Below are 20,948 nucleotides of genomic sequence, written 5' to 3' on the forward strand. Positions count from 1 at the left end.
TCATTCCGTTAATATGGCTAAATGAGTTTTTGGTTTTTTTGACTGGTAAGCTGTAGTTTTTATTTGCACCATTTTTTGGGTAATAATGTATTGCATAACTTTTTTGGAGGGCAGGGAGAAAAAAACATGAATTATGTTTTTGTTTTTTGGGTTTTTTTTTTTTACAGCGTTAATCATGCAGCATAAATCACATGATGATTTTTTTTCTACGTTGGTAAGATTACATCAATACCAAATAATATATATTGCACGCCACCTGGGCTGTTCTAAGCCAGACTGTTAAAAGCTCTTTGGACCCGTGAATGCATGAGGACACGCACACAATGCGACTGAGATCAGGACGCCCTTGGCAGAGAGGATCGTCTGAGTGTGCCAACAACCACAAGCAGCTCTAACTGTTTAGTTATCTGCCATCGTTACAGTCCCATGTGTCTATAAGAACCATTTCCTGGCACTTAGCTGAAGGACACTTGGTCTTGCAGCATCCATTACATGTACTGTCTTTGACACCTACCATCACCGCCGTTTGCAGTGGTGTTGTAAACGACGAAACCGGACTGCTATGGAGTGGAGCCGAGTTGTCTTCAGTGAGTTATCCATGTTTAGTTTGCGCACTGAGGATGGCAGTGTTTGTGTCTGGAGACCTGGGGGTGATCGCCTCAATCCTGCCTTTGGTGTGATAGTTTGGGGGACCATTGCATACGACACTTGGTCAACCCTAGTGGTACGAGGGACAATGACAGCTCAGCGATTATGTTCAGGACATCCTGCAGCCACATGTTCCTCTCATGGCAGCTTCCAAGAGGCATTTCCCAGCAGGAAAGTACTAGAGCCTCCATGCCCACCTGTATCACATCTTGTATCCAAGCTGGAGGCGGTACAAGAGGGTACTACAGCCTCCATCCCTGCTCATATCACATCTTGTGTCCAAGCTGGAGGCGGTACAAGAGGGTACTACAGCCTCCATCCCCGCTCATATCACATCTTGTGTCCAAGCTGGAGGCGGTACAAGAGGGTACTACAGCCTCCATCCCCGCTCATATCACATCTTGTGTCCAAGCTGGAGGCGGTACAAGAGGGTACTACAGCCTCCATGTCCGCTCATATCACATCTTGTATCCAAGCTAGAGGTGGTACAACAGGGTACTAGAGGCTCCATCCCCGCTCATATGACATCTTGTATCCAAGCTAGAGGCAGTACAACAGGGTACTAGATGCTCCCTACAAGTGTTCAGTTTTCCCCAGTAAATTATGCTTTGATTATGCTCTGATATTGCAGTCACTTATATCAACTTTACAATCACACAGAGAACGTTTCCTTTGATTCCAACAACTCATCCTCTGTGTTTTTTTTATTGCTGTGTGTGTATAATATATTTTAGTTGTTGTTTTACCATGTTGACCTAATTATTTAATATTTTTTTTAAATCATTTTTATGTCTATTGAACCTGTGAACCTATAAACAGTCTAATAATACATTGCAGCACTTATATACAGCAATGAATTATTGAACAGACCATAGTAGTACCAGTTGCCCTTGTGTGGTATCTGGTTGCCATGGCAACCCATCGGCCCTCCGCAGTTATATAGTGGAGGGCTGATGTCCTAGAGAGGTGAGGGGTTAACAGCAGCATGTGAGAACACCGATCCTCGCTGTTGCAGCAGGAGAACGGCTGTCAGCTACAGGCCGGCCCCTAATGCAGATGGTGCTGGCTCAGCTTCTGACCCGCTCCATCCATAGGACATGTATACCTATCCGTGGAATCTCCTTCCCAAGCAGGACATACATCTACGTCCTGGCACTGTAAGTGGTTTATGCCAGGGTGCTGTGCATCTTGCATATGAAGATGGGTTTACGTTTCTTGCATCTTAAAAACAGGCATAATAAACAAGAAGAAAATGAGTTAAACTGATAGACGGAGCGAGGAGCCTGCCCTCAAGGGCTGGCATTCTACAAGGGAAGGGGGCAGTAGGTGAGGGCAGTAGGTGCTCCTGTTGTGGTAGCAGCAGGCTTAATGTAGATTTTTCATGTTCTTTTTGAAGCTTTCCAAAGAGGCAGAGAGTCTGATGTGTTGACAGTGAGCCGCCGAGTATAGGTAATGCACAGGCGAACTCCTGAATACAACGGTGTGAGGAGCACATAGACTACACACAACCTATAGACAGACATAGTGCTGTTTCTGGAAGAAAGGAGCAATGTGTTTTTTTTGTTTAATTATTTTTAAATCCAAAACAAATCCATTTAAAGGCTAAGGACTAGAGATGAGTGAGCATGCTCGTTTGAGTATTAGCATAGTCAAAGTACTCGCTACTCGAGCCGAGCACCACGCAGTGTTCGGGTGCTCGAGAAATTTTGACCCTCTTCTCCCCACCTGTTTTCAATGGAGCCGCGGCTGCGTCATTCATTCGGTGAGAGCTGCCTGTGATTGGCTGAGCGCCTCAGCCAATCACAATCAGCTCTTTCAGCAGGCGGGGATTTCAAATCCCTGCCTGCTGATAGATCAGGACTACAGATCCGGGGACAGCACGGAGAAGACGCGGCTGAGCCCCTCAGCTTTTTTTTAATTTTTTTTAAAAACACTATTTTTCATGGTTTTTCAGGGAAGGGCTTATATTTAAAGCCCTTCCCTGAAATCCAATTACTGAGGGGCCGGCAGCAGGATCCTCTACCGCAGCTGACATGTGTGACAGCTGCGGTGGGGAATTGAAGTATTTCTCTGCTGCATCTGTGGCAGATGTGGAAGATGTAGCAGCAGGGAATTCTTTTTACTAGTGAGAATGAAAGAAACATCTGCCACATACGGCAGATGTGTTCTTCATCCCCATGGGGGACACGGGTAAATTTTTTTTTTTACACTAAAAATTATTGTTTTTCAGTAAGGGCTGATATGTAAAGCCCTTCCATGAAAAACAATTCAGGGGTACCGGCAGACCGTTGTTTTCAATGGAGCCGCTGGTAGCAGCCGCGGCTCCATTGAAAACAATGCAGAGCATGGGGCACCTTGAAAAATACTCGAGTCTCCCATTGACCTCAATGGGGTTCATTACTCAAGCCGAGCTCTCGAGTATTACAAAAAGCTTGGCTCGAGTAACGAGCACCCGAGCATTTTGGTGCTCGCTCATCTCTACTAAGACATTTATTCCCCTTCACCCCAAATAAATTTCGTTTTCACTTTGGGTGGACAATCATTTTGGTAATGGAGTTTAATTATAAATTTTGCACTATTTGTCTTCTGCAACTTCTATATATCACTGTATACATAGTCTCGCTAGATTTGTCTGTGAGGCTGAACTGGTCTGACAGCCCATAACGGCCCTATTTGAACGACTTTTAAACGTTAATTATTGCATGTAAATGGTTGAAAGGGAGTGATATTCCTTATGTGTAAACGCAGGCAGTTCTGCACTATTCATTCACTTGTTAGCGGCTGGTTTTTAGCCAGCATAAAAACCACTGTGAAGCCAGTCAGAATTCGTTCCATTTAATTGCGGTTCTTTCAGTCTTTTGAGCAGCTTCAAGATGGTTTTGTTTGCTTTACATACACAATGAGCACAGTGTTTACTCAGGCTGGGAGAAGACTGTACTCATTGTGTATGCAAGGGAGAAGACAATGGAATCTGCTGGCCAGATAATCCCTCTCACAAACACACACCCAACTGAACTAACAGCTGCTACTGAGTTTAATTTAGCTATTGAGGGAAAATACAGATGATTAGGTGCAAGTAATTTTATGCAAAAATATTGTCAATTTCTTTGGCCATTTAAGGGATGATTGTTGCTTGTAAAAGGGGCTTAACTCCCCCACGCCTTATCAGCTAATTTATGACCACAACAAAGTTTGGCGGTAGCGATTTATCAATTCCTCAATCAGATCCTTGAGGCCATTACACCACCATCCCTATCTGTTCCATTTGACCTTCTGCTAAAAGCAGTTCTAGTACTAGTATGCTTTGTGTCCCGCTCTACTAGCATGCCTGTTTGGTACAATGGGAAAGGTGTTTGGGAAAGGTACTAACCCCTATTCTCTGCAAGACCCTATGATCCAGGGTTTCCTTTGTACCCCTCAGGCTGCTTTTACAAAGGTGTCTGTCAAAACATGGTGTTTTATAGCGTTCTCAAATGCGTTTGACAGCATTTTCAAATGCACCCCATCATTGCAATGGGTAATGAGGTACATTAAAAAGCTCTGAAACGCACTAAAATAGAGAAGACGGCGTTTGAAAATTGCAGTGTGCTCGAACGCTTGTCTGAGAAGCCCATTTAATTCAATGGAGGCATTTTACAGCATTTAGCGCGCACCATTTAAAAAGCTGCGCTAAACACTATAAAAACCGCCTGTGTGAGAGTGGACTGGCACATAAGGAAATCTAAATGCAGTATTGTTGATTTGGAACACAGAAGTGCCAAAAAAGCTTAAACTCAGTGTCTGCATGATGTTGACCCTGCTGTTAATCTGGCATTATGCCATTACCTTGTTGACTGTTTTTCATTTATGCCATCCCACCGGATTCTCTTGTTTATCTCCTTAATTTCTCCCCCTCCAACTTTGGTTCCTGTAGGACCAGGCTGCTCCTCCAATGAGTTCCTGATCACATTATTTTGGAAGCTGACTGCATTCCGTTTACTGTTGGACCGAGCAAGATTAAATGCAAAAATATCAAGAATTAACCTGTTCCGTCTGCGATCCTTACTCTGTCCCAGCGAATAGACTCTACTCTCCATTCAGTTGTCTATAGGAGACCTGCTGTTTGTATTTTATACCTTACATTGTTACTTGACTACAACACTCCTATTGTAGGCTTGGGCTCACATGACCATGTTTGCCGGGGGTCACGTGCAAGCACACAGCAAGTACGCAATGACACGCGTATTTGCTGCAGGCCGTCAATCCCTATGCTCCATGATTGTGTGTATGCACGCATTATACATGCCAAGATAGAACATGCTGCTATTTATATGTGTTTGCGCATGTATTTCGCACGCCTCGTGTGAGTGGTACAATTAAAGTCTATGGGATTTGGCTACTGCGTATTATGCACGGGTATTACGCAGTAAGCATAGAGACGTGTGTGCCCGACCTTATACTGTAACTCAGAACTGAATACAGCGAACATAAAGTTGTGTTTGCCCGTGCGTTTATTCTATCTTGGCTCGTAATACACACTAAGCTAGTGCATGAGGATTGGTGGCATTGCGTACTCATGTGACAGAGATATGCGGGCAGCCCACCAGCACACGGTTGTGTGAGCCCATCCTTACTGTAGCAAAGACTTTACGTTTTTTTTTTTCCATTTGGATTCTTTAGTGTTAGGCTTAGTAACTGTTTTCTGTGTTGTAATAAACTTTAGGACTTTCTATTGCCCTTGTAACACCACTAGCCGTCAGTCATATGCTCGTACACAAAAAGTAATGGGGAAGAAGCCATGGCCTGAGTTCCGTATAAAGAGAATACAGGTCTGCGCTTCATACGGATCGTAGTGTATGAGAACTGTCAAAAGCTCATCTACGAGGGGGTGCTGAAAAGTGTTTGGCTGTGTGTTGTTTTGTTGTTTCTATGGTAACGAATTTTGCATCACATGAAAGCCTTATGTGTCTAATATATGTTTTCAAAATTTTGCGTTTGTAGCTTATGGCAACAGCGATCTAGGCACACGGGAAAACAAAATGGCGGAGTCTAAGGCGATATTCACAGCCATTGAGAGCAGGGGAGTGATAAAATTCTTGTTTCTGCAAGAAAAGTCCGCGAAGGATATTCATGGTGATATGTCGCAGACATTGGGGGATCAATGCCCTTCATATTCTACAGTTAAGAACTGAGTTGCCAAATTTAAAAAGGGCCACTTCAGCACAAATAATGAGGAACGTCCTGGACGACCGAGAGAGGTGGTTGTTCTGGAAATCATCGCTGTACAACCTCATACTGGAGAATCGGACAATTTCAGCTAAAGGAATAGCAGACATCATGGGGATTTCTCGTGAACATGTGTGTGTCATTATCCATGAACATTTGAACATGAAGAAGCTATCTGCAAAGTGAGTCCTAAAATGTTTGCCAACAGATCAGAAAAGCATGCGAGTGAAAACTTCAGGGTCCATTTGTCAGCGTTTCCGGACTGATAAGAGCTTCATGGATCGACTGGTCACTATGGATGAGACCTGGATTTATTTGTATGATTCTGAATCCAAGGAGCAGTCAAAAGAGTGGAGGCACAGTGGTTCTCCTCGCCCAAAGAAGTTCAGCCACTAAGGTGATGGCATCTGTGTCCTGGGATAAGGAGGGCGTGCTGCTAGTGGACTACCTTCAAAATGGTTCCACCATCAATGCAAGGTATTACATTGAACGTTTGGACCAATTGAAAGCAGCTCTGAAGGCCAAAAGATGCGACAAGTTGTCCAAAGGAATCTTGTTCCTGCAAGACAACGCCTCCACTCACACTGCACAAGCGACCACGGCAAAACTGGTGGAGCTAGGCTTCCAGCTGGTTGACCACCCACCTTACTCACTAGATCTAGCTCCCTCCGACTATCATCTGTTTCCAAACCTGAAGAAACACCTCAAGGGTACCAAATTTCACACCGTTTCTGATGCCATGGCTGCTACGGATGACTGGTTTGAGGCACAACTGAAATCCTTCTTTTTGCAAGGCTTACAGAACTTGGAATACCGATGTAAGAAGTGTGTTGACATCAGTGGAGAGTATGTGGAATAAATGTAAAGCTTCATCTTCCTATCTCGTTTCTTTCTGGGTAAAGCCAAAGACTTATCAGCAGCCCCTCTAGAATAGCCTGTTTGTCACAGCTGATGTACATAGTTGCTCCACTTTTCCACTACTGAGGTTAGACTGTCCGCAGAGTGCTGCAATTACTCCCTCAGTATAATTTCTGGTAATGTCGAAGATGAATACAACAATTGTCACATTCAGCCAATTAGTTGTGTATGCAGCAGTGATTGGCAATACTATTAATCCACTGAACCATCACTATAGTAAATTCAGCGCTGCAGAAGAAAACCTATCGCTTCCCTTAGATCGCCTGCAGTCATTAAAAATAAATCCTTTTTCTCGGGAAGACGCTCTTCTGAGGCTCGTACTTACTTTGGTGACGGACTCTGCAGCTGCGATTTCAAAGCAGTCAGGGGAGATTGTACCATAACTGTGCAGAAGTGGCGGACACATTGATGGATCGATTCATTTCACTAGCATGGCTCCATCCCATGTGTTTGTGCGACAAAATAGCTTCAGCTGTAGTCCAACTAGCAGAATGTTTAAGGCTGAGCATGAAGTCATTAGGTTTGTACAGGAGCTTTTTTTCTTGCACTATGTAATTGTGTTGCTGGCAGGTTCAAAATGGCATTAAATTCATAAAAAATGTATTTTAACCCTTTCCAATGCAATGTTTCTTGGGTGGGTAAGCGTGTTGTGGATTCCTTGGAATTACTTAACAGAAACAAGTAAATGAACTGTCACGATGATAGCCGTTTTTTGAAAATTAAATGTGACGTATGAGTGTTTCACGTCAGGAAGATAATTTGTAATCCTGTAAATATGTATATTGATATCATATATATTTATATAATAAGACTCCATTTCTAATTTCTCTTAGGCCGCCTGCAGACGAGCGGAAATCCCGCCGCGGGATTTCCGCCGCTGAAAGTCTGCATAGGAGTGCATTACAATACGCACTCCTATGCAGACGGCCGCGGTTTGGCCGCGCGAAATCTCGCGCGGCAAACAAACCGCGGCATGTTCTAATTTTCTGCGGGGCACGCACTCACCTGGCCCCCGGCTCCGGTCTGCGCATGCGCCGGCTGCGCGGCAGCCGGCACATCAAAGAGCCGGGGCCGCCAGGCGCGGGTGAGTACGCGCTCGTCCCTGCAGGCTCTGGGGTCGGATCGCGCGGCGAGATTTCTCGCTGCCGGATCCGACCCGCTCGTCTGCAGGCAGCCTTAATGATAGAAACGTGTTATACACCTTGTATGCAGTTATAGGATGCCTCTGTATTACAGAGATATCCATCGAACAGTATGCAGGACAGCACTCCAATGTCAGAGGCTGTTCTGCATATGTATGTTACAGCATGCAGGTCAGTGCTCATCGGAGTGCTGTATCCGATGGAGCGCTTTCCTGTATACTGTAACATACATATGCAGAATAGCTTCTGACATCAGAGCTCTGTCCTGTATACTGTAGCATACATATGTGGAACAACTCCAACATTGGAGCACTGTCCTGCATACTGATAGAAACATGTATCAGACCTCACCTGACATTGGAGCTATGCAGGATCCGACACTTGATTTTAAAGGATTTAAAACCTTATTTCTGCTATTAAAATGTTGGTTTTGATGATTAACAGACACTTTTTGCAGCAAACATTTTAGGCTTTTTTTCTACACAATTTATCATCTATTTAATTAAATCTATAGATACTCCAAAAAATGTTTCACTGCCGCTACTCCTGGAAATGTATGAGCAAGTAGATATCATTTTCTGTATTCTGATACATTGACAAAGCAAGCACGTGACTGGACATTGTCAGGCTGTCTAAGCACACACCCACTTGACAAGGAAAATGGTATCAAACAGTTGAAAGTGTATTCATAAATTTCCAGGAAGAATAATGGAGGGACAGTACAAAGTGGAGTGTAAATATGCCCTAACATTTTTATAATAAAGGGGAATAAAGGTATTTACTTCAACAAGTATATTGCGGGTCTGACAGGCCCTCTGTAAAACATACAGACGTAGCATGTTGCATCTTGATGATGCATACAGCATTATAATACATAGTAGTTAAAGGGGTATTCTGGTTATTGCATGGGTGAAAGCTGATCAATCGGCCGGGGTCCAACCACTGGGACCTCTATCGATCCCAAGAGCAGGGGTCCTATTTCCACTGTCCTCCCTACTGCAGTTCACCCAGTGAAGAGGATATTGAATGGACTGCAGGTTGCTCTTGTGCAGTGCCACTCCATTAGTTTCCAATGGGATTGCCGGAGATAGCAGAGTACAAGCACTCAGGTATTTCCATCAGCTTCATTGAAATGAATGGAGCAGCAGCTGCACATCGGTGACCTGCGCTCCATTTATTGACCTCACTTCCAGGTGGCTTCTCCCACCTACATTGAGGAGAAATGAGGAAACAAGACTACCCATTTACCTGCTTGGACCCCCCACCGATCTACCAGGTTTCACCAATCTAGTGGATGGGTGAAAAGTTGAAACAACATACAGTAACCAGAATACCTGTTTTAAGTTGTCAGAATGCATTAAATTTCAAGTTTAACATTTTCTACATTGAAACTTTGTTTTTTTCCCCCTACATCTCTTGCAAGTTATTTTCTTTTCAAAGTACAGAACAGAAAGCGATGCATCATTGAAGTCTAGCCGAGTTCCTTTGCGTTATATGCCATTTGCTTTATCAGAACATACAGCTGCTTTTTATATTACAGAATGGGAGCTGCTGATAATATCTATAAAGGAAGAAGCACTTTCATGGAAGAGTTGTCGGAGACAGCAGAGATATTAAAGCAAGCCGGTCCTCGTTCCCTTGTCATTTTGGATGAATTGGGAAGAGGCACCAGTACACATGATGGGATCGCCATCGCGTATGCGACTCTGGAGTATATAGTAAGAGATGTAAGTCTTCTCATTGTGTTTATAGAATCATTCAATGGCCTACATTCATGATGGCACTGCTACAATGATGCAACTGATGCCCGACCTAGAAGATCAGTTGTGACAGAAGGGTCTGTGCCATCCTGGAGGGAAACAGAACCAGATCCCCAAACATATGTGAGAGAACGGGTCATCAACTATAAGCACCATGAACTAAGTTTAGGTCATAAGGAGTCCAGGGAGCTGCTTTTCATACTCTCCTGCTCCCCCATTCCTGAGCTGTCAGCGTGCACATAGCAAGCATAACTCTTGTCAGAAGGCTGTGTGCGCTCACATAAAGGTGAATGCAAATATACGCACAGCCTTCTGGGAAGAGTCACACTTTCTTTGCATGTGTTGTCTTCAGTGGGGGACACTGCAGGAATGGGGAACCAGGCGAGTACGAAAAAAGTCTCCCCAGACTCCACTTCACTTAAACTATAAGTACTATAACTTATAGTTGATGGCAGGTTCCATTTAACCCCTTAATGCTCCATGGCATACAGTTTCATCATGGAGGTTGGGTGTTTGCACGTTGGGGGATCGGCTGCCAATCCTGCTCCATACAATGAATGTCGGCTGTTTCTTACAGCCCACACCCACCCACAACAGCTATCATCTGCACTCTCATTTAAATGCCACCGCCAATTTTGATAGCGGCATTTAAATGCAACAATCAGAGTTCTGGGAGCTGTTCAGTAGCCATGGAAGCCAGGGGCATTCTGAAAGCCACCGGGGCTGCCATTGCAGATTGCCTTACAGGCCATGCTTGTGTCGTGGCTTGATAGATTGCATGTCAGATTACGGTACAATGTAATGCAATGGTATTACATCATACTGCAGAAGTGATCAAACCATTACAAGTTCTTGTCCCCTATAGGGGCTTAAAAAAAAATGTGAAAGTCAGTTTAAAAATGTCAATTATTTTTTTAAAAAAAGGTTATAAAAAAGGAAAAAAAACCTTTTGCTATATTAAAAAAAAAAAAATCTTATCAAATAACCCCAAAACATACTTTGTATAGCTGCATCCATAAAAAGTCTATCAAAGCAACACAGTATTTAATCCGCACAATGAACGTCGTCAGAATTGCGTTTTTTTTCTGTTGTTGTTTACCTGTCACCAAGAAAAAGTGTAATAAAAAGTGATCAAAAAACCATAATAGTACCAATAAAAACTACAAGACATCTTGCAAATAAACAAGCCTTCATACAACCATGTCGATGAAGAAATAAACAGGTTATAACTGTTGAAAGATGTCGGCAGAAAATGTTAATTTTTTCCAAAGCCATTTTATTTCTTTAAAGGAGTACAGCAAGAAAAACTCTATAAAATTGGTACCATCTGAATTGTACTGGCACATAGAATAAATTTATCATGTCATTTTTGCTGCAGTGTGCACACTACAGAAGCAAGACCCCTCCCAAAGATAGCGGAATTGCACTTTTTTTTCCCATTTCACTCCACTTAGAATTTAAAGGGGTTGTCCCGCGGCAGCAAGTGGGGTTATACACTTCTGTATGGCCATAATAATGCACTTTGTAATATACATTGTGCATTAATTATGAGCCATACAGAAGTTATAAAAAGTTTTTTACTTACCTGCTCCGTTGCTAGCGTCCTGGTCTCCATGGTGCCGACTAATTTTTGGCCTCCGATGGCCAAATTAGCCGCGCTTGCGCAGTCCGGGTCTTCTGCTGTTCTCTATGGGGCTCCGTGTAGCTCCGTGTAGCTCCGCCCCGTCACGTGCCGATTCCAGCCAATCAGGAGGCTGGAATCGGCAGTGGACCGCACAGAAGAGCTGCGGTCCACGGAGGAAGAGGCCATCTTCAGCGGTGAGTAGAGAAGTCACCGGAGCGCCGGGATTCAGGTAAGCGCTGTGCGGGTGGTTTTTTTAACCCCTGCATCGGGGTTGTCTCGCGCCGAACGGGGGGGGGGTTTAAAAAAAAAAAAACCCGTTTCGGCGCGGGACATCTCCTTTAAGTTTTTCACATTACATAGTACCATTAAAAAACACCGCTCATCCTGCAAAAGACAAGCCCTCAGACATCTACGTGGATGGATAAGTAAGAGTTAGGATTTTTTTTAAAGTGGGGAGGAAAAACCGAAAATGGAAAAAAAAGGGCATCTTCCTTAAGGGGTTAGCTAGGTTCACACAAACTGATTTGTATTGTGGATTTTGTGATCGCCGTCCGCGCGGACGGTCCATGGTGAAACGCAGGCATTCAAAGGCATGCATTTTTAATTTTTCGTTCACAATCGTGGTTACAAATTGCAGCTTCTGCAAGTGGAATAAAAATCACAGCATGCTTTATGCTGCCACAGAATCCACGTCGACAGCCTCCATTGATGTCAATAAAGGTCATCTGACCTGCGGCCCATATGCAATTAACATTTCGTATGGCCTGTGGGTGCCTGCATCATCTTTAAGCGGCGCTGCGGGAAATACAAATAAACGGGGGAAAAAACTGTACTGCGCATGATTGCCGGCGAGCCTCCGCAGTACAGTAAATGGAGGTATACAGGCCTCCCGCATGTGAAATCCGACTCGCTCATGTGAGCCTGACCTTATAGAAATATCTTCTAATGTAAAACTACAGGGTGCAGCTACTCTTTACACAAATACACTTCTGAGGTAACAGTGTCATGAAAATAGCTAAACTGTTACCGGAATTGTTAATGATTAACATATACGAAGAGGAGTTTTCTGTCTGCGCCGTCATGATTTATTATAATTCGTTCTTCCTTCAGCTGACATCACTAACGCTGTTTGTCACACATTATCCTCCATTGTGTGAACTGGAAACCTACTATCCTACTGTTGTTGGGAACTACCATATGGCTTTCTTTATCGATGAAGAGCAGGGGAATGAACATGGTAAGATGGCAGCAAATATGTGATCATCATTGTTATTGTCTTTTACTTTGGTATAGTCTCTGTTACATTTTCTATAGTTCTTGTATATATGCACATTGGGGCAGATTTACTGCTACGGGGTTACCAAAAAAGAAATGGACACTTTCAGCGTTATATAGAGCTAAAACCATTTAACAGGTAGACATGGAATATCTATAGTAGCATAGAGTTGGGATGAAACTTTGTCCAACTTTTCGTGACTTTGGTGTCATGTGAGCCTGTGGAGAAAAGTTTCAGAACACTGGTAATTTTTGTATAGGGAAAAGTTCTGGCAGCCAAGGAACGAGTGGATTTTTCTTCAAAAGGCTCACATATTTGTAGGCTACTTATACAAACTTGCTAAAAAACATGCAACATAAGTATTTTGGCTATATCAACAATACTTTGGTGTCTATAAAGTATTTAAATGCTTTATAGATACCAAAGTGTCTGATTCTGTCTAATAGTTAAACAATGCAAACTTAGTCTTGAAATGCACTACATTTATCACAGTGGCTCATGCTGGATCTGGCACAACAGCTGTGTAATTTTATACTGCCTACTACGGTAGTTGGCTTAGTGCATGCCAGTTTTTGCAACAAAGCGTTAGTGCACTATGGTGCATTCATCTGCATATATAGAAATAAACAGGTCTAGTGTGCCAAACATTAGTTTGGCACAAGCTAGATATGAATATGTCATATCTATCTTTCAGTGCATTATACTATTTGTATAGCCATTCACAGTTAATGGCTGTTGGGCTATGCAAATTGCATAGGTAGGCTACTTTAACCCCGTAGTGATGGCCCATTGCCTTTTTATGTCCTGGCTTTGTGGGCTTTAATCTTCAGGGACTTAAAAAAAAAAATGCATCCCCTGAGGATTAAAGCCCCGTGGGTTGTGCATGTGACCGTTCCATCCTGTTGGTTCACGGAGCCAGCCAACAACCTGGAGCAGTCATGGGGGGTGCGGACACCCCCACCCCGGTAATGCGATTGGAGCTATTGACTGCAAAACAGTGATCATGTAAAGTAAAAAAAAGTTTAAAAAGTTAGTTTCATCTCCCCTCACCGATCATAAGGCAGGATGAAATTAAGTACCTGAGGCCCCCGGATTTATCCATGGACCTTACCCCGGCTTCTGCGCACGCGCCCGGTGTCAAAGTGGCAGATGCATGCGCAAAAGCCGCAGATTGCCCGGTTAATTTACAATTCCCCTGCTCCTGGCTACCGAACGTAGCTGAGAGCCTGAAGATTTCACTAGGTGCCACGGTATGCAATTTCCTGGTCACGTGATCGCCACTATCCAATGGATAATGGGGATCACGTAAAAGTTTTAAAAAAATTTTTTTATTTTACTTCTCGTCATGGATCCAATCCATTAGGGGAGGTGAAATTACTTATCTAAGGCCTCCGGCGATGTTCCCCGACGAAATCTTCATCCGCCGACCTTTCCCCAACTTCGGCGCATGCGCCTGTTGGCAGGATGGCGGATGTAAGCGCAGAAGCCGAGAGGGCCCGGGAAATTTAAAATTTCCTGGCTACTAAATGTAGCCGAGAGCCTGGAGCAGTGACCAAGTGCTGTGGTCCCTGGTCACGTGATCGCCATTATCCAATGGATAATTGTGATCATGTAAAAGTTAAAAACAGTTGAACTTCAATGCTCCTTTCAGTTTGGGCCCCGTTGTGCAGCCAGACATAAGATTAGGGCCACAATGGGTATATTTCTGAACACAAACAGGGGGATCCATTTTGGGGTGCAAGTCTTCATTCATATGTGTGCGTAAATCACCTTCAAGCAAAATGTCTGTTCTGAAAGCCACCGGTTGCTCCTTTCGGTTTGGGCCCCGTTGTGGATATGGACATAAGATTAGGGCCGCAATGGGTATGTTTCTAAACACAAGACAAACAGGGGGATCCATTCTGGGGTGTAAATCTTCATTTTCATGTGCACTATAGAAAAGAAAATGTCTTTAAAATGACAAATTTGCAAAAAATGCAATTTAGAGGAGAAAAAATTAAACTTCATATAATTCCTGAAAAAAAACGGCGAGGTCAAAATACTCCTGACCCCCCGCCTTAGTGAATACATTAAGGGGTGTAGTTTTTAAAATGGGGTCATTTGTGGGGGTATCTATCATTCTGACACCTATGAAACTTTGCAATCTTGGCTTGGTGTAGGAAAACCAAGTGTTTCTCAAAATGTTGATCAGTAATGTTAAATTTGTACGTCTCCTAAACGGTTAAAAAAAACAAAGTTTTTAAAATCTGCATCCAAAATAAAGTAAACAGATAGAAATATCTATCTTAGCAAAAATTTGTACTTTTTATTTGCATATATTTGAGATATTACAGTTGAAAATGTGAAAAAGTAACACTTTCCCAAATTTCCCCAATTTTGGCACTTTTAATAAATATTCACAAATTCTACCGGCCTATTTTTACCACCTAAATGAAGTACAACATATGGCGAAAAAACAATGTCAGAATCACTTGGATATGCAAAACCTTTACGGAGTTATTCTATGTTAAAGTGACACATGTCAGATTTCCAAAATTTGGCTACATCACTAAGGTGCAAACAAGCTTCGTCACTAAGGGGTTAATGGCATGGTGCATAGCTAAATTAAATTTCTGAAGTGTAGAGTGTGTGTGTGTAATATATATATATATATAATATATATATATATATATATATATATATATATATATATATATATATATATATATATAATCTCTCATAATGTTTTGTGTTATTAGTGCGCATCAAGCATTGTATGTTTTTTTTCTGATTCTACAGAGTCTGAAGTTGCCGATAAGCCGGAGTATGTCACATTTCTATACCAGATAACTCGAGGAGTTGCTGCAAGGAGTTATGGGTTGAATGTTGCTAAGCTGGCAGATGTCCCAGAGGAAGTTTTAAAGAAAGCAGCTTGTAAATCTAAAGAGCTGGAGGGGTTAGTGGAGATGAAAAGGTAAACATATTGGCTATTTATTTTATATGCTGACACTCATAAATCATTCTCAGTACAGTCTCATTTTCTCTCCTGATGAGCCCAAGCATACAGGGCAGCAGAGTGCTGGTAAGTAGTATTCATTGAAGGCTCATGATCATTATCTAATTATTTATTCATTATATATATTACGAAATTGCCCTAGGAATATATATAATGATTATATAGCACTGACCTATTGCAATACAATACACATTTACACTTTATACAAAAGTTATCCCTAAAGTAAAAGCATCACTATTGCCCTTGGCAACCAATCAGAATTCACATTAAAGATAAGTTCAGGCATAGCAGATTTAGGTGCAGATTCCTACACATGTAAAAACCTTATAGACAAAAGGTGTTAAGCGCTAGAGATGAGCGAGCACGCTCGATTAAGGCGGTTACTCGAGCGGGCACATCTGCAGCGTTCACAGAAGATGCCGGACAGGTACGCAGGGGGTCACCAGCCAGGCATCAGGTTGAACTCTGCTGCGGGAATCCTACATGCGGTGTCCGACCTGCTCGTGTGCAGGAGGCCTTAAAGGGGTTGTCTCGCGTAATCAAGTGGGGTTATACACTTCTGTATGGCCATATTAATGCACTTTGTAATATACATCGTGCATTAAATATGAGCCATACAGAAGTTATTCACTTACCTGCTCCGTTGCTGGTGTCCCCGTCTCCATGGTTCTGTCTAAATTCGCTGGCAGCTTGCTTTTTTAGACGCGCTTGCGCAGTCCGGTCTTCTCCTTTCAGCACGAGCCGCTTCAGTGTGCTCGCCGCTACAGCTCTTCTGCGCATGTGCAGACGAGATGTCACTGCTCGGGAGCGCGCTGGAGCGGCCATTCTGTACCATCCTCTGTTAGAGGAAGGTGCAGAGCCGCCCAGCTGTCCCGAGAAGCCGCTCAGCTGTCCCGCCGTCCTGCCGCCCAGGTAAGTGATGGGCCGGGGGGGGCTGCCGCTGCGCCGGGGGGGCTGCGCCGGGGGGGGGCTGCCGCTGTGATGGGGGGGCTGTCGCTGTGCCGGGGGGGGGGGGGGGGGCTGCCGCTGTTCCGGGGGGGCTGTCGCTGATCCGGGGGGGCTGTCGCTGTGCCGGGGGGGGGCTGTCGCTGTGTCGGGGGGGGGGGGCTGCGCCGGTTACCTGCTGCCTGGCGGTGGGTGACTGTGTGCCGTGGTCGGCCGCGTTCAATCCAGGGGTCCAGTCGGCGGCTGCGGGGCGTCTGGCTGTCAGGGAGACACAGCTGGTAGCGTCTCGGGAGCGCGCACGTCGGGCTACAGCAAGCGATGGGAAAAGAGCTGGCGGCCATCTTGGGAAAATTTTTATAAGTTGCTGAAACGCTGGAACTGTAAGTACAAACCAGCTAGAAAAGTCATTTACAGGGGGGCTTAGTAATGTATGCTTAATAAGGGGGACTGGGCAAAAAAAAAATTTCAGTGCTTCCTCGAGACAACCCCTTTAAACTCCTTTGACACTGCTCATGAATTTCTGTCACTGAAAATCATCCATAGAATTTTTAGCAATGGGGCCTTTGACATGTTATGTCTAAATACAGAAATTTATGAGGAAAAGCAAAGTCATTTAAACACTCTGTAGATGGAGTAACAAGATTAGACTTCACAAATTTAATCTTTTCACATGCACCTATGAGAAGTGAAAAAATAATTTTGCCTAGATTTCCATTTGAATGAAGATCCATTGCTCCCTTTTATCATTCATACGAGTGATTCTGCATACAGAATGGGAGGAATTGAGCTAAGACAGCAGCACATGTGAAAAAGACTTTGGTATACTAATATATCACAGACTGAACATGAGTCAACAGTGTGATGCAGCTTCATAAAAGGCAAACCTAATCCTGGGATGTATTTAAAGAAGCATAGAGTCTAGATCACGTGAGGTAATTATCCCCCTCTACTCTTCCTTAGTCAGACCTCATCTGGAATACTGTGTCCAGTTCTGGGCACCCCAATTTTAAAACAACATTAACAAACTGGAGCAAGCTGAAAGAAGAGTTACCAGGATGGGGAGCGGCCTGCAAATTGTTAAAATATCTGGGAATGTTTAGCTCGCAAAAAAGAAGGCTGAGAGCCCTTCAGATATTTGCAGACAGCTATTAAGTCTCCTCTCACAGTGCAGAGGAATCAGCCCTATTCTCATTTGCACAATGAAAGACTAGAAGCAATGGGATAAAACTGAAAGGGAGGAGACACAGATTAGATATTAGAAAAAATGTTTTGACAGTGATGGTGATCAATGAGTGTAACAGGTTGCCACAGGAGGTTGTAAGTTCTCCTTCAATGGAAACGAGGGTTGGACAGACATCTGTCTGGGATTATTTATTGAGTCCTGCATTGAGCAGGTGGTTGGACCCGATGACCCTATGTATTAATCCTCCAGTGCTACCAATTGGATTGTAGCTACCCTATGAGTCAATATCTGACCTTTTAACTGTCCTTGCCATATAAATTGGGATGTAAACCAAACTAGAATATGTATGTGCATACAGCTGTTCCACAATATTGATGACCTCATAATCATCTGGACCAACACCGAACAAGAACTAATTAAATCCCATGAAAGATTTAATGCATTCCACCCCACCATAAACCTGACATTAAGCTACTCGTATACTGAAATCAACTTTTTGGACACCACCATAAGAATTTCAAACAACTCAATACAGACATCCCTATACCAAAAACTGATTGATTGGCCCACATTCCTCAGATGGGGACAGTTGCCATCCTAAACGCAGTAAAAAGACCATTGTCTACAGCCAGGCCATCAGATACAACCAGATCTGCTCCAACCCCACAGACAGAGGAACATCTATACCATCTTAACTCTTTCCAATCCACTGTCTGACCTCTGAAGGCATTATGATTTAAGGCTGTACAGGTCCGATGTTGGAAGACATCCGTCGGTGTTCTCCTAATGTATATTGCCAGCCTCTCTGTTGTTGAAGCCTATCCAACGTGTCACGTCATGCAGTACTGGCTTTAGCCAGCATATAGCGCCGTTGTATAACAGCTGAAAAAGAGTAACCCCTCTAGAAAAACCAGGATACAAATTGGATTGGAAAGGGTTAAATGGACATTTTTAAATCAGGGCTATCATCCCAACTCAATGGATGACCAAATCACCAGATCCACCTGGATACCCAGAAATCAACTGCTCCATTAAACAGAGAAGGAAGGAAACAATTGTGTGCCTACAATTCACACCTAGAGGTACAAGGGAAAACAGCAAAGAAACTCCACCATATCCTACACAAGGAGGATTGTCTGAAAACCATATTCTTGGTTCCTGGGCCCTCCCCTTCTATGTTACAAGCAACCTCCAAATCTGAGGAACCTTATAATAAAGAGCGCATTGCCCTCCGATACACAAAAAGGAACTTATCCCTGTAATGTAAGGAGCTGTAAGACCTGCTCACATATACTGACCGTGGACAGGATACAAACCCTTAACACATAGCAGGACTATAGGATCCTTGGGGCATTCACATGTTCCACGTCCGATGTTGTGTACCTGATCCTGTGCAGTAAATGTTCTGTTAGGGGTCTGAAAGCGAGGATGAGGTCTCATTGCCACACAATTAAAGAAAGAAAGACAGAATTACCTGTGGCGGAGCACTTTTCCAGTCAGACACAACATGGAGCACGTGAAAGTCACCATATTAAGAGCCAATTTCAAATCAGAAAGCAATAGAAGAATTTGTGAGTATAAATTTTTATAATAACTTTTGACATTTTCAACAGAGGGCTAAATTCTCCAAGAGGCTTCATACGTGACTGGGAAGTATGAGAAATCTACACCACAAATCACACTCTGGCCTGGTGACTCCCTAACACTAATTCAGAGACCATAAAACGTTCACATCTTTATCAGTAGACTATTTTAAGTATTTATTTATTTCTCTACTCCTCTTGCTGTGGTATTCTTTTAAGTGCAAATTAATCACACCATGTCTGTGACTTGTCATAAGTATGTGTGGATATATATGCATGCCTCTTCAGATCTATTTCATAATGCCTGAGAAAGAACCCTGTGTAGGTTTGAAAGCTCACTATAACATCATGTATTGTTGTTAGCCATTAAAAGGTATCACATCTACAAGATTACTTGGTTTCTCTTACTGGGAACAGCTTTTACAGCTGTTCCGGAATTCTTGCTCTTCAGTACAGTAGGCTTCTGGTTGGCTAGGTGAAAGGCCATCGGCGTGAGTCAGGAGGAGGCAATGTTTCTCCTTGTGGAGGGCACTACAGGAGAAAGTACCATAAGGATATTCTTTCTGGTTTGGCTTCCAACCCTAGCACCTACCATGCCCATAGTTGGTGCTGTAGAGCAGTATTCCATCGCTCATTTGCCTAACTTTTTTCTAGGGAGTATTGCAGGGCTCATAGAAGACTCCCTACACACACCCTCATGTTTTTTTCTGAAGGGAGAAACTTCACCTCCCCTCCATCCCCCAAACGATCATTCTACTATATCACCATTTCTTCCTCTGACAAATTCAATTATTAACCAATTTTATTTATTGGCAGGAAGAAGATGAAGATATTTCAAACAGCTTGGAATATTCAAAGTGTTAAGGAACTGAAAGAATTATTGAACTTTGAATCATCAGAGTGTTCATCTTGATATACGAAAAATACTGTGGAAGTCATTGGGGTGAAGGAGATGTAGGCACTAGGGATGCGCTTCATGCATATTTTATCATGGTGCTGAATATAAATTGGAATATGAACCCTAATATACATGGAAAATGAGCCCCTGGGGACATGAATGATGCAATATCTACTGTATATAGCTTCCGCCCATGTAAGAACTCAAAGAAAAAGGATCACAGTAAGGTTGCTTGTGTTATTAGGTGTCACTATTTAAGAAACTTTAGGAATACCCTTTGTGTATTTGACACTCGACTCTTAATTCCGTCTTGAAATCATGAGCATTTTAAATAAGCATTGGCTGGTTTCTTCTTTCTTGTGCAAAAAAGTTTAATCCTGGGCCCAATCTATGAATAACTAGGGGAAGAATTCAGAAAGTCTTACAATATGTTTGTCTATCAGGCTGAATGCTGTTCAGTTAGTTAATGATAAATACAAATTAGGCATCACAAAATATATAGATAAGTACGTTTCTCAACATATAAAGAGTATTATAGATTATTTTGAGACAGCAGCACCTGGCAGGGGTGGGATTTATTAGGCAGCAAGTGAACAGTGAAACTGATGGTCCGTGCCAAAAAATAATCGTTGCATGTTCTTTTCTCGTATGTTATTGACAAGAGTATGGCATGCAGGGTAGAGGGGCTCTGATATTTTAAAGTGACCGATTTTTAATAGGAACAACACGGCACACCTGTGTAAATTCGCCTTTAAAGTAGAAACTTTGGCA

The 20,948-nt window shown here is 43.1% G+C and overlaps 1 protein-coding gene across 1 annotated transcript in view; it reads left to right on the forward strand.

Moving 5' to 3' along the window:
- MSH3 (mutS homolog 3) overlaps nucleotides 1-20,512 on the forward strand; it is a 167,247-nt gene extending 146,735 nt beyond the window's left edge. The window contains exons 21-24 of the mRNA XM_066602947.1: nucleotides 9,454-9,640; nucleotides 12,408-12,534; nucleotides 15,352-15,526; nucleotides 20,096-20,512. Of these exons, the coding sequence (XP_066459044.1) occupies nucleotides 9,454-9,640; nucleotides 12,408-12,534; nucleotides 15,352-15,526; nucleotides 20,096-20,192 (586 nt within the window). The 3' untranslated portion in view covers nucleotides 20,193-20,512. The remainder of the gene's footprint in view (nucleotides 1-9,453; nucleotides 9,641-12,407; nucleotides 12,535-15,351; nucleotides 15,527-20,095) is intronic.
- Nucleotides 20,513-20,948: the final 436 nt, after the last annotated feature.

Source organism: Eleutherodactylus coqui, chromosome 5 (genome assembly GCF_035609145.1).
Source record: "Eleutherodactylus coqui strain aEleCoq1 chromosome 5, aEleCoq1.hap1, whole genome shotgun sequence".
NCBI classification, from domain to species: domain Eukaryota; kingdom Metazoa; phylum Chordata; class Amphibia; order Anura; family Eleutherodactylidae; genus Eleutherodactylus; species Eleutherodactylus coqui.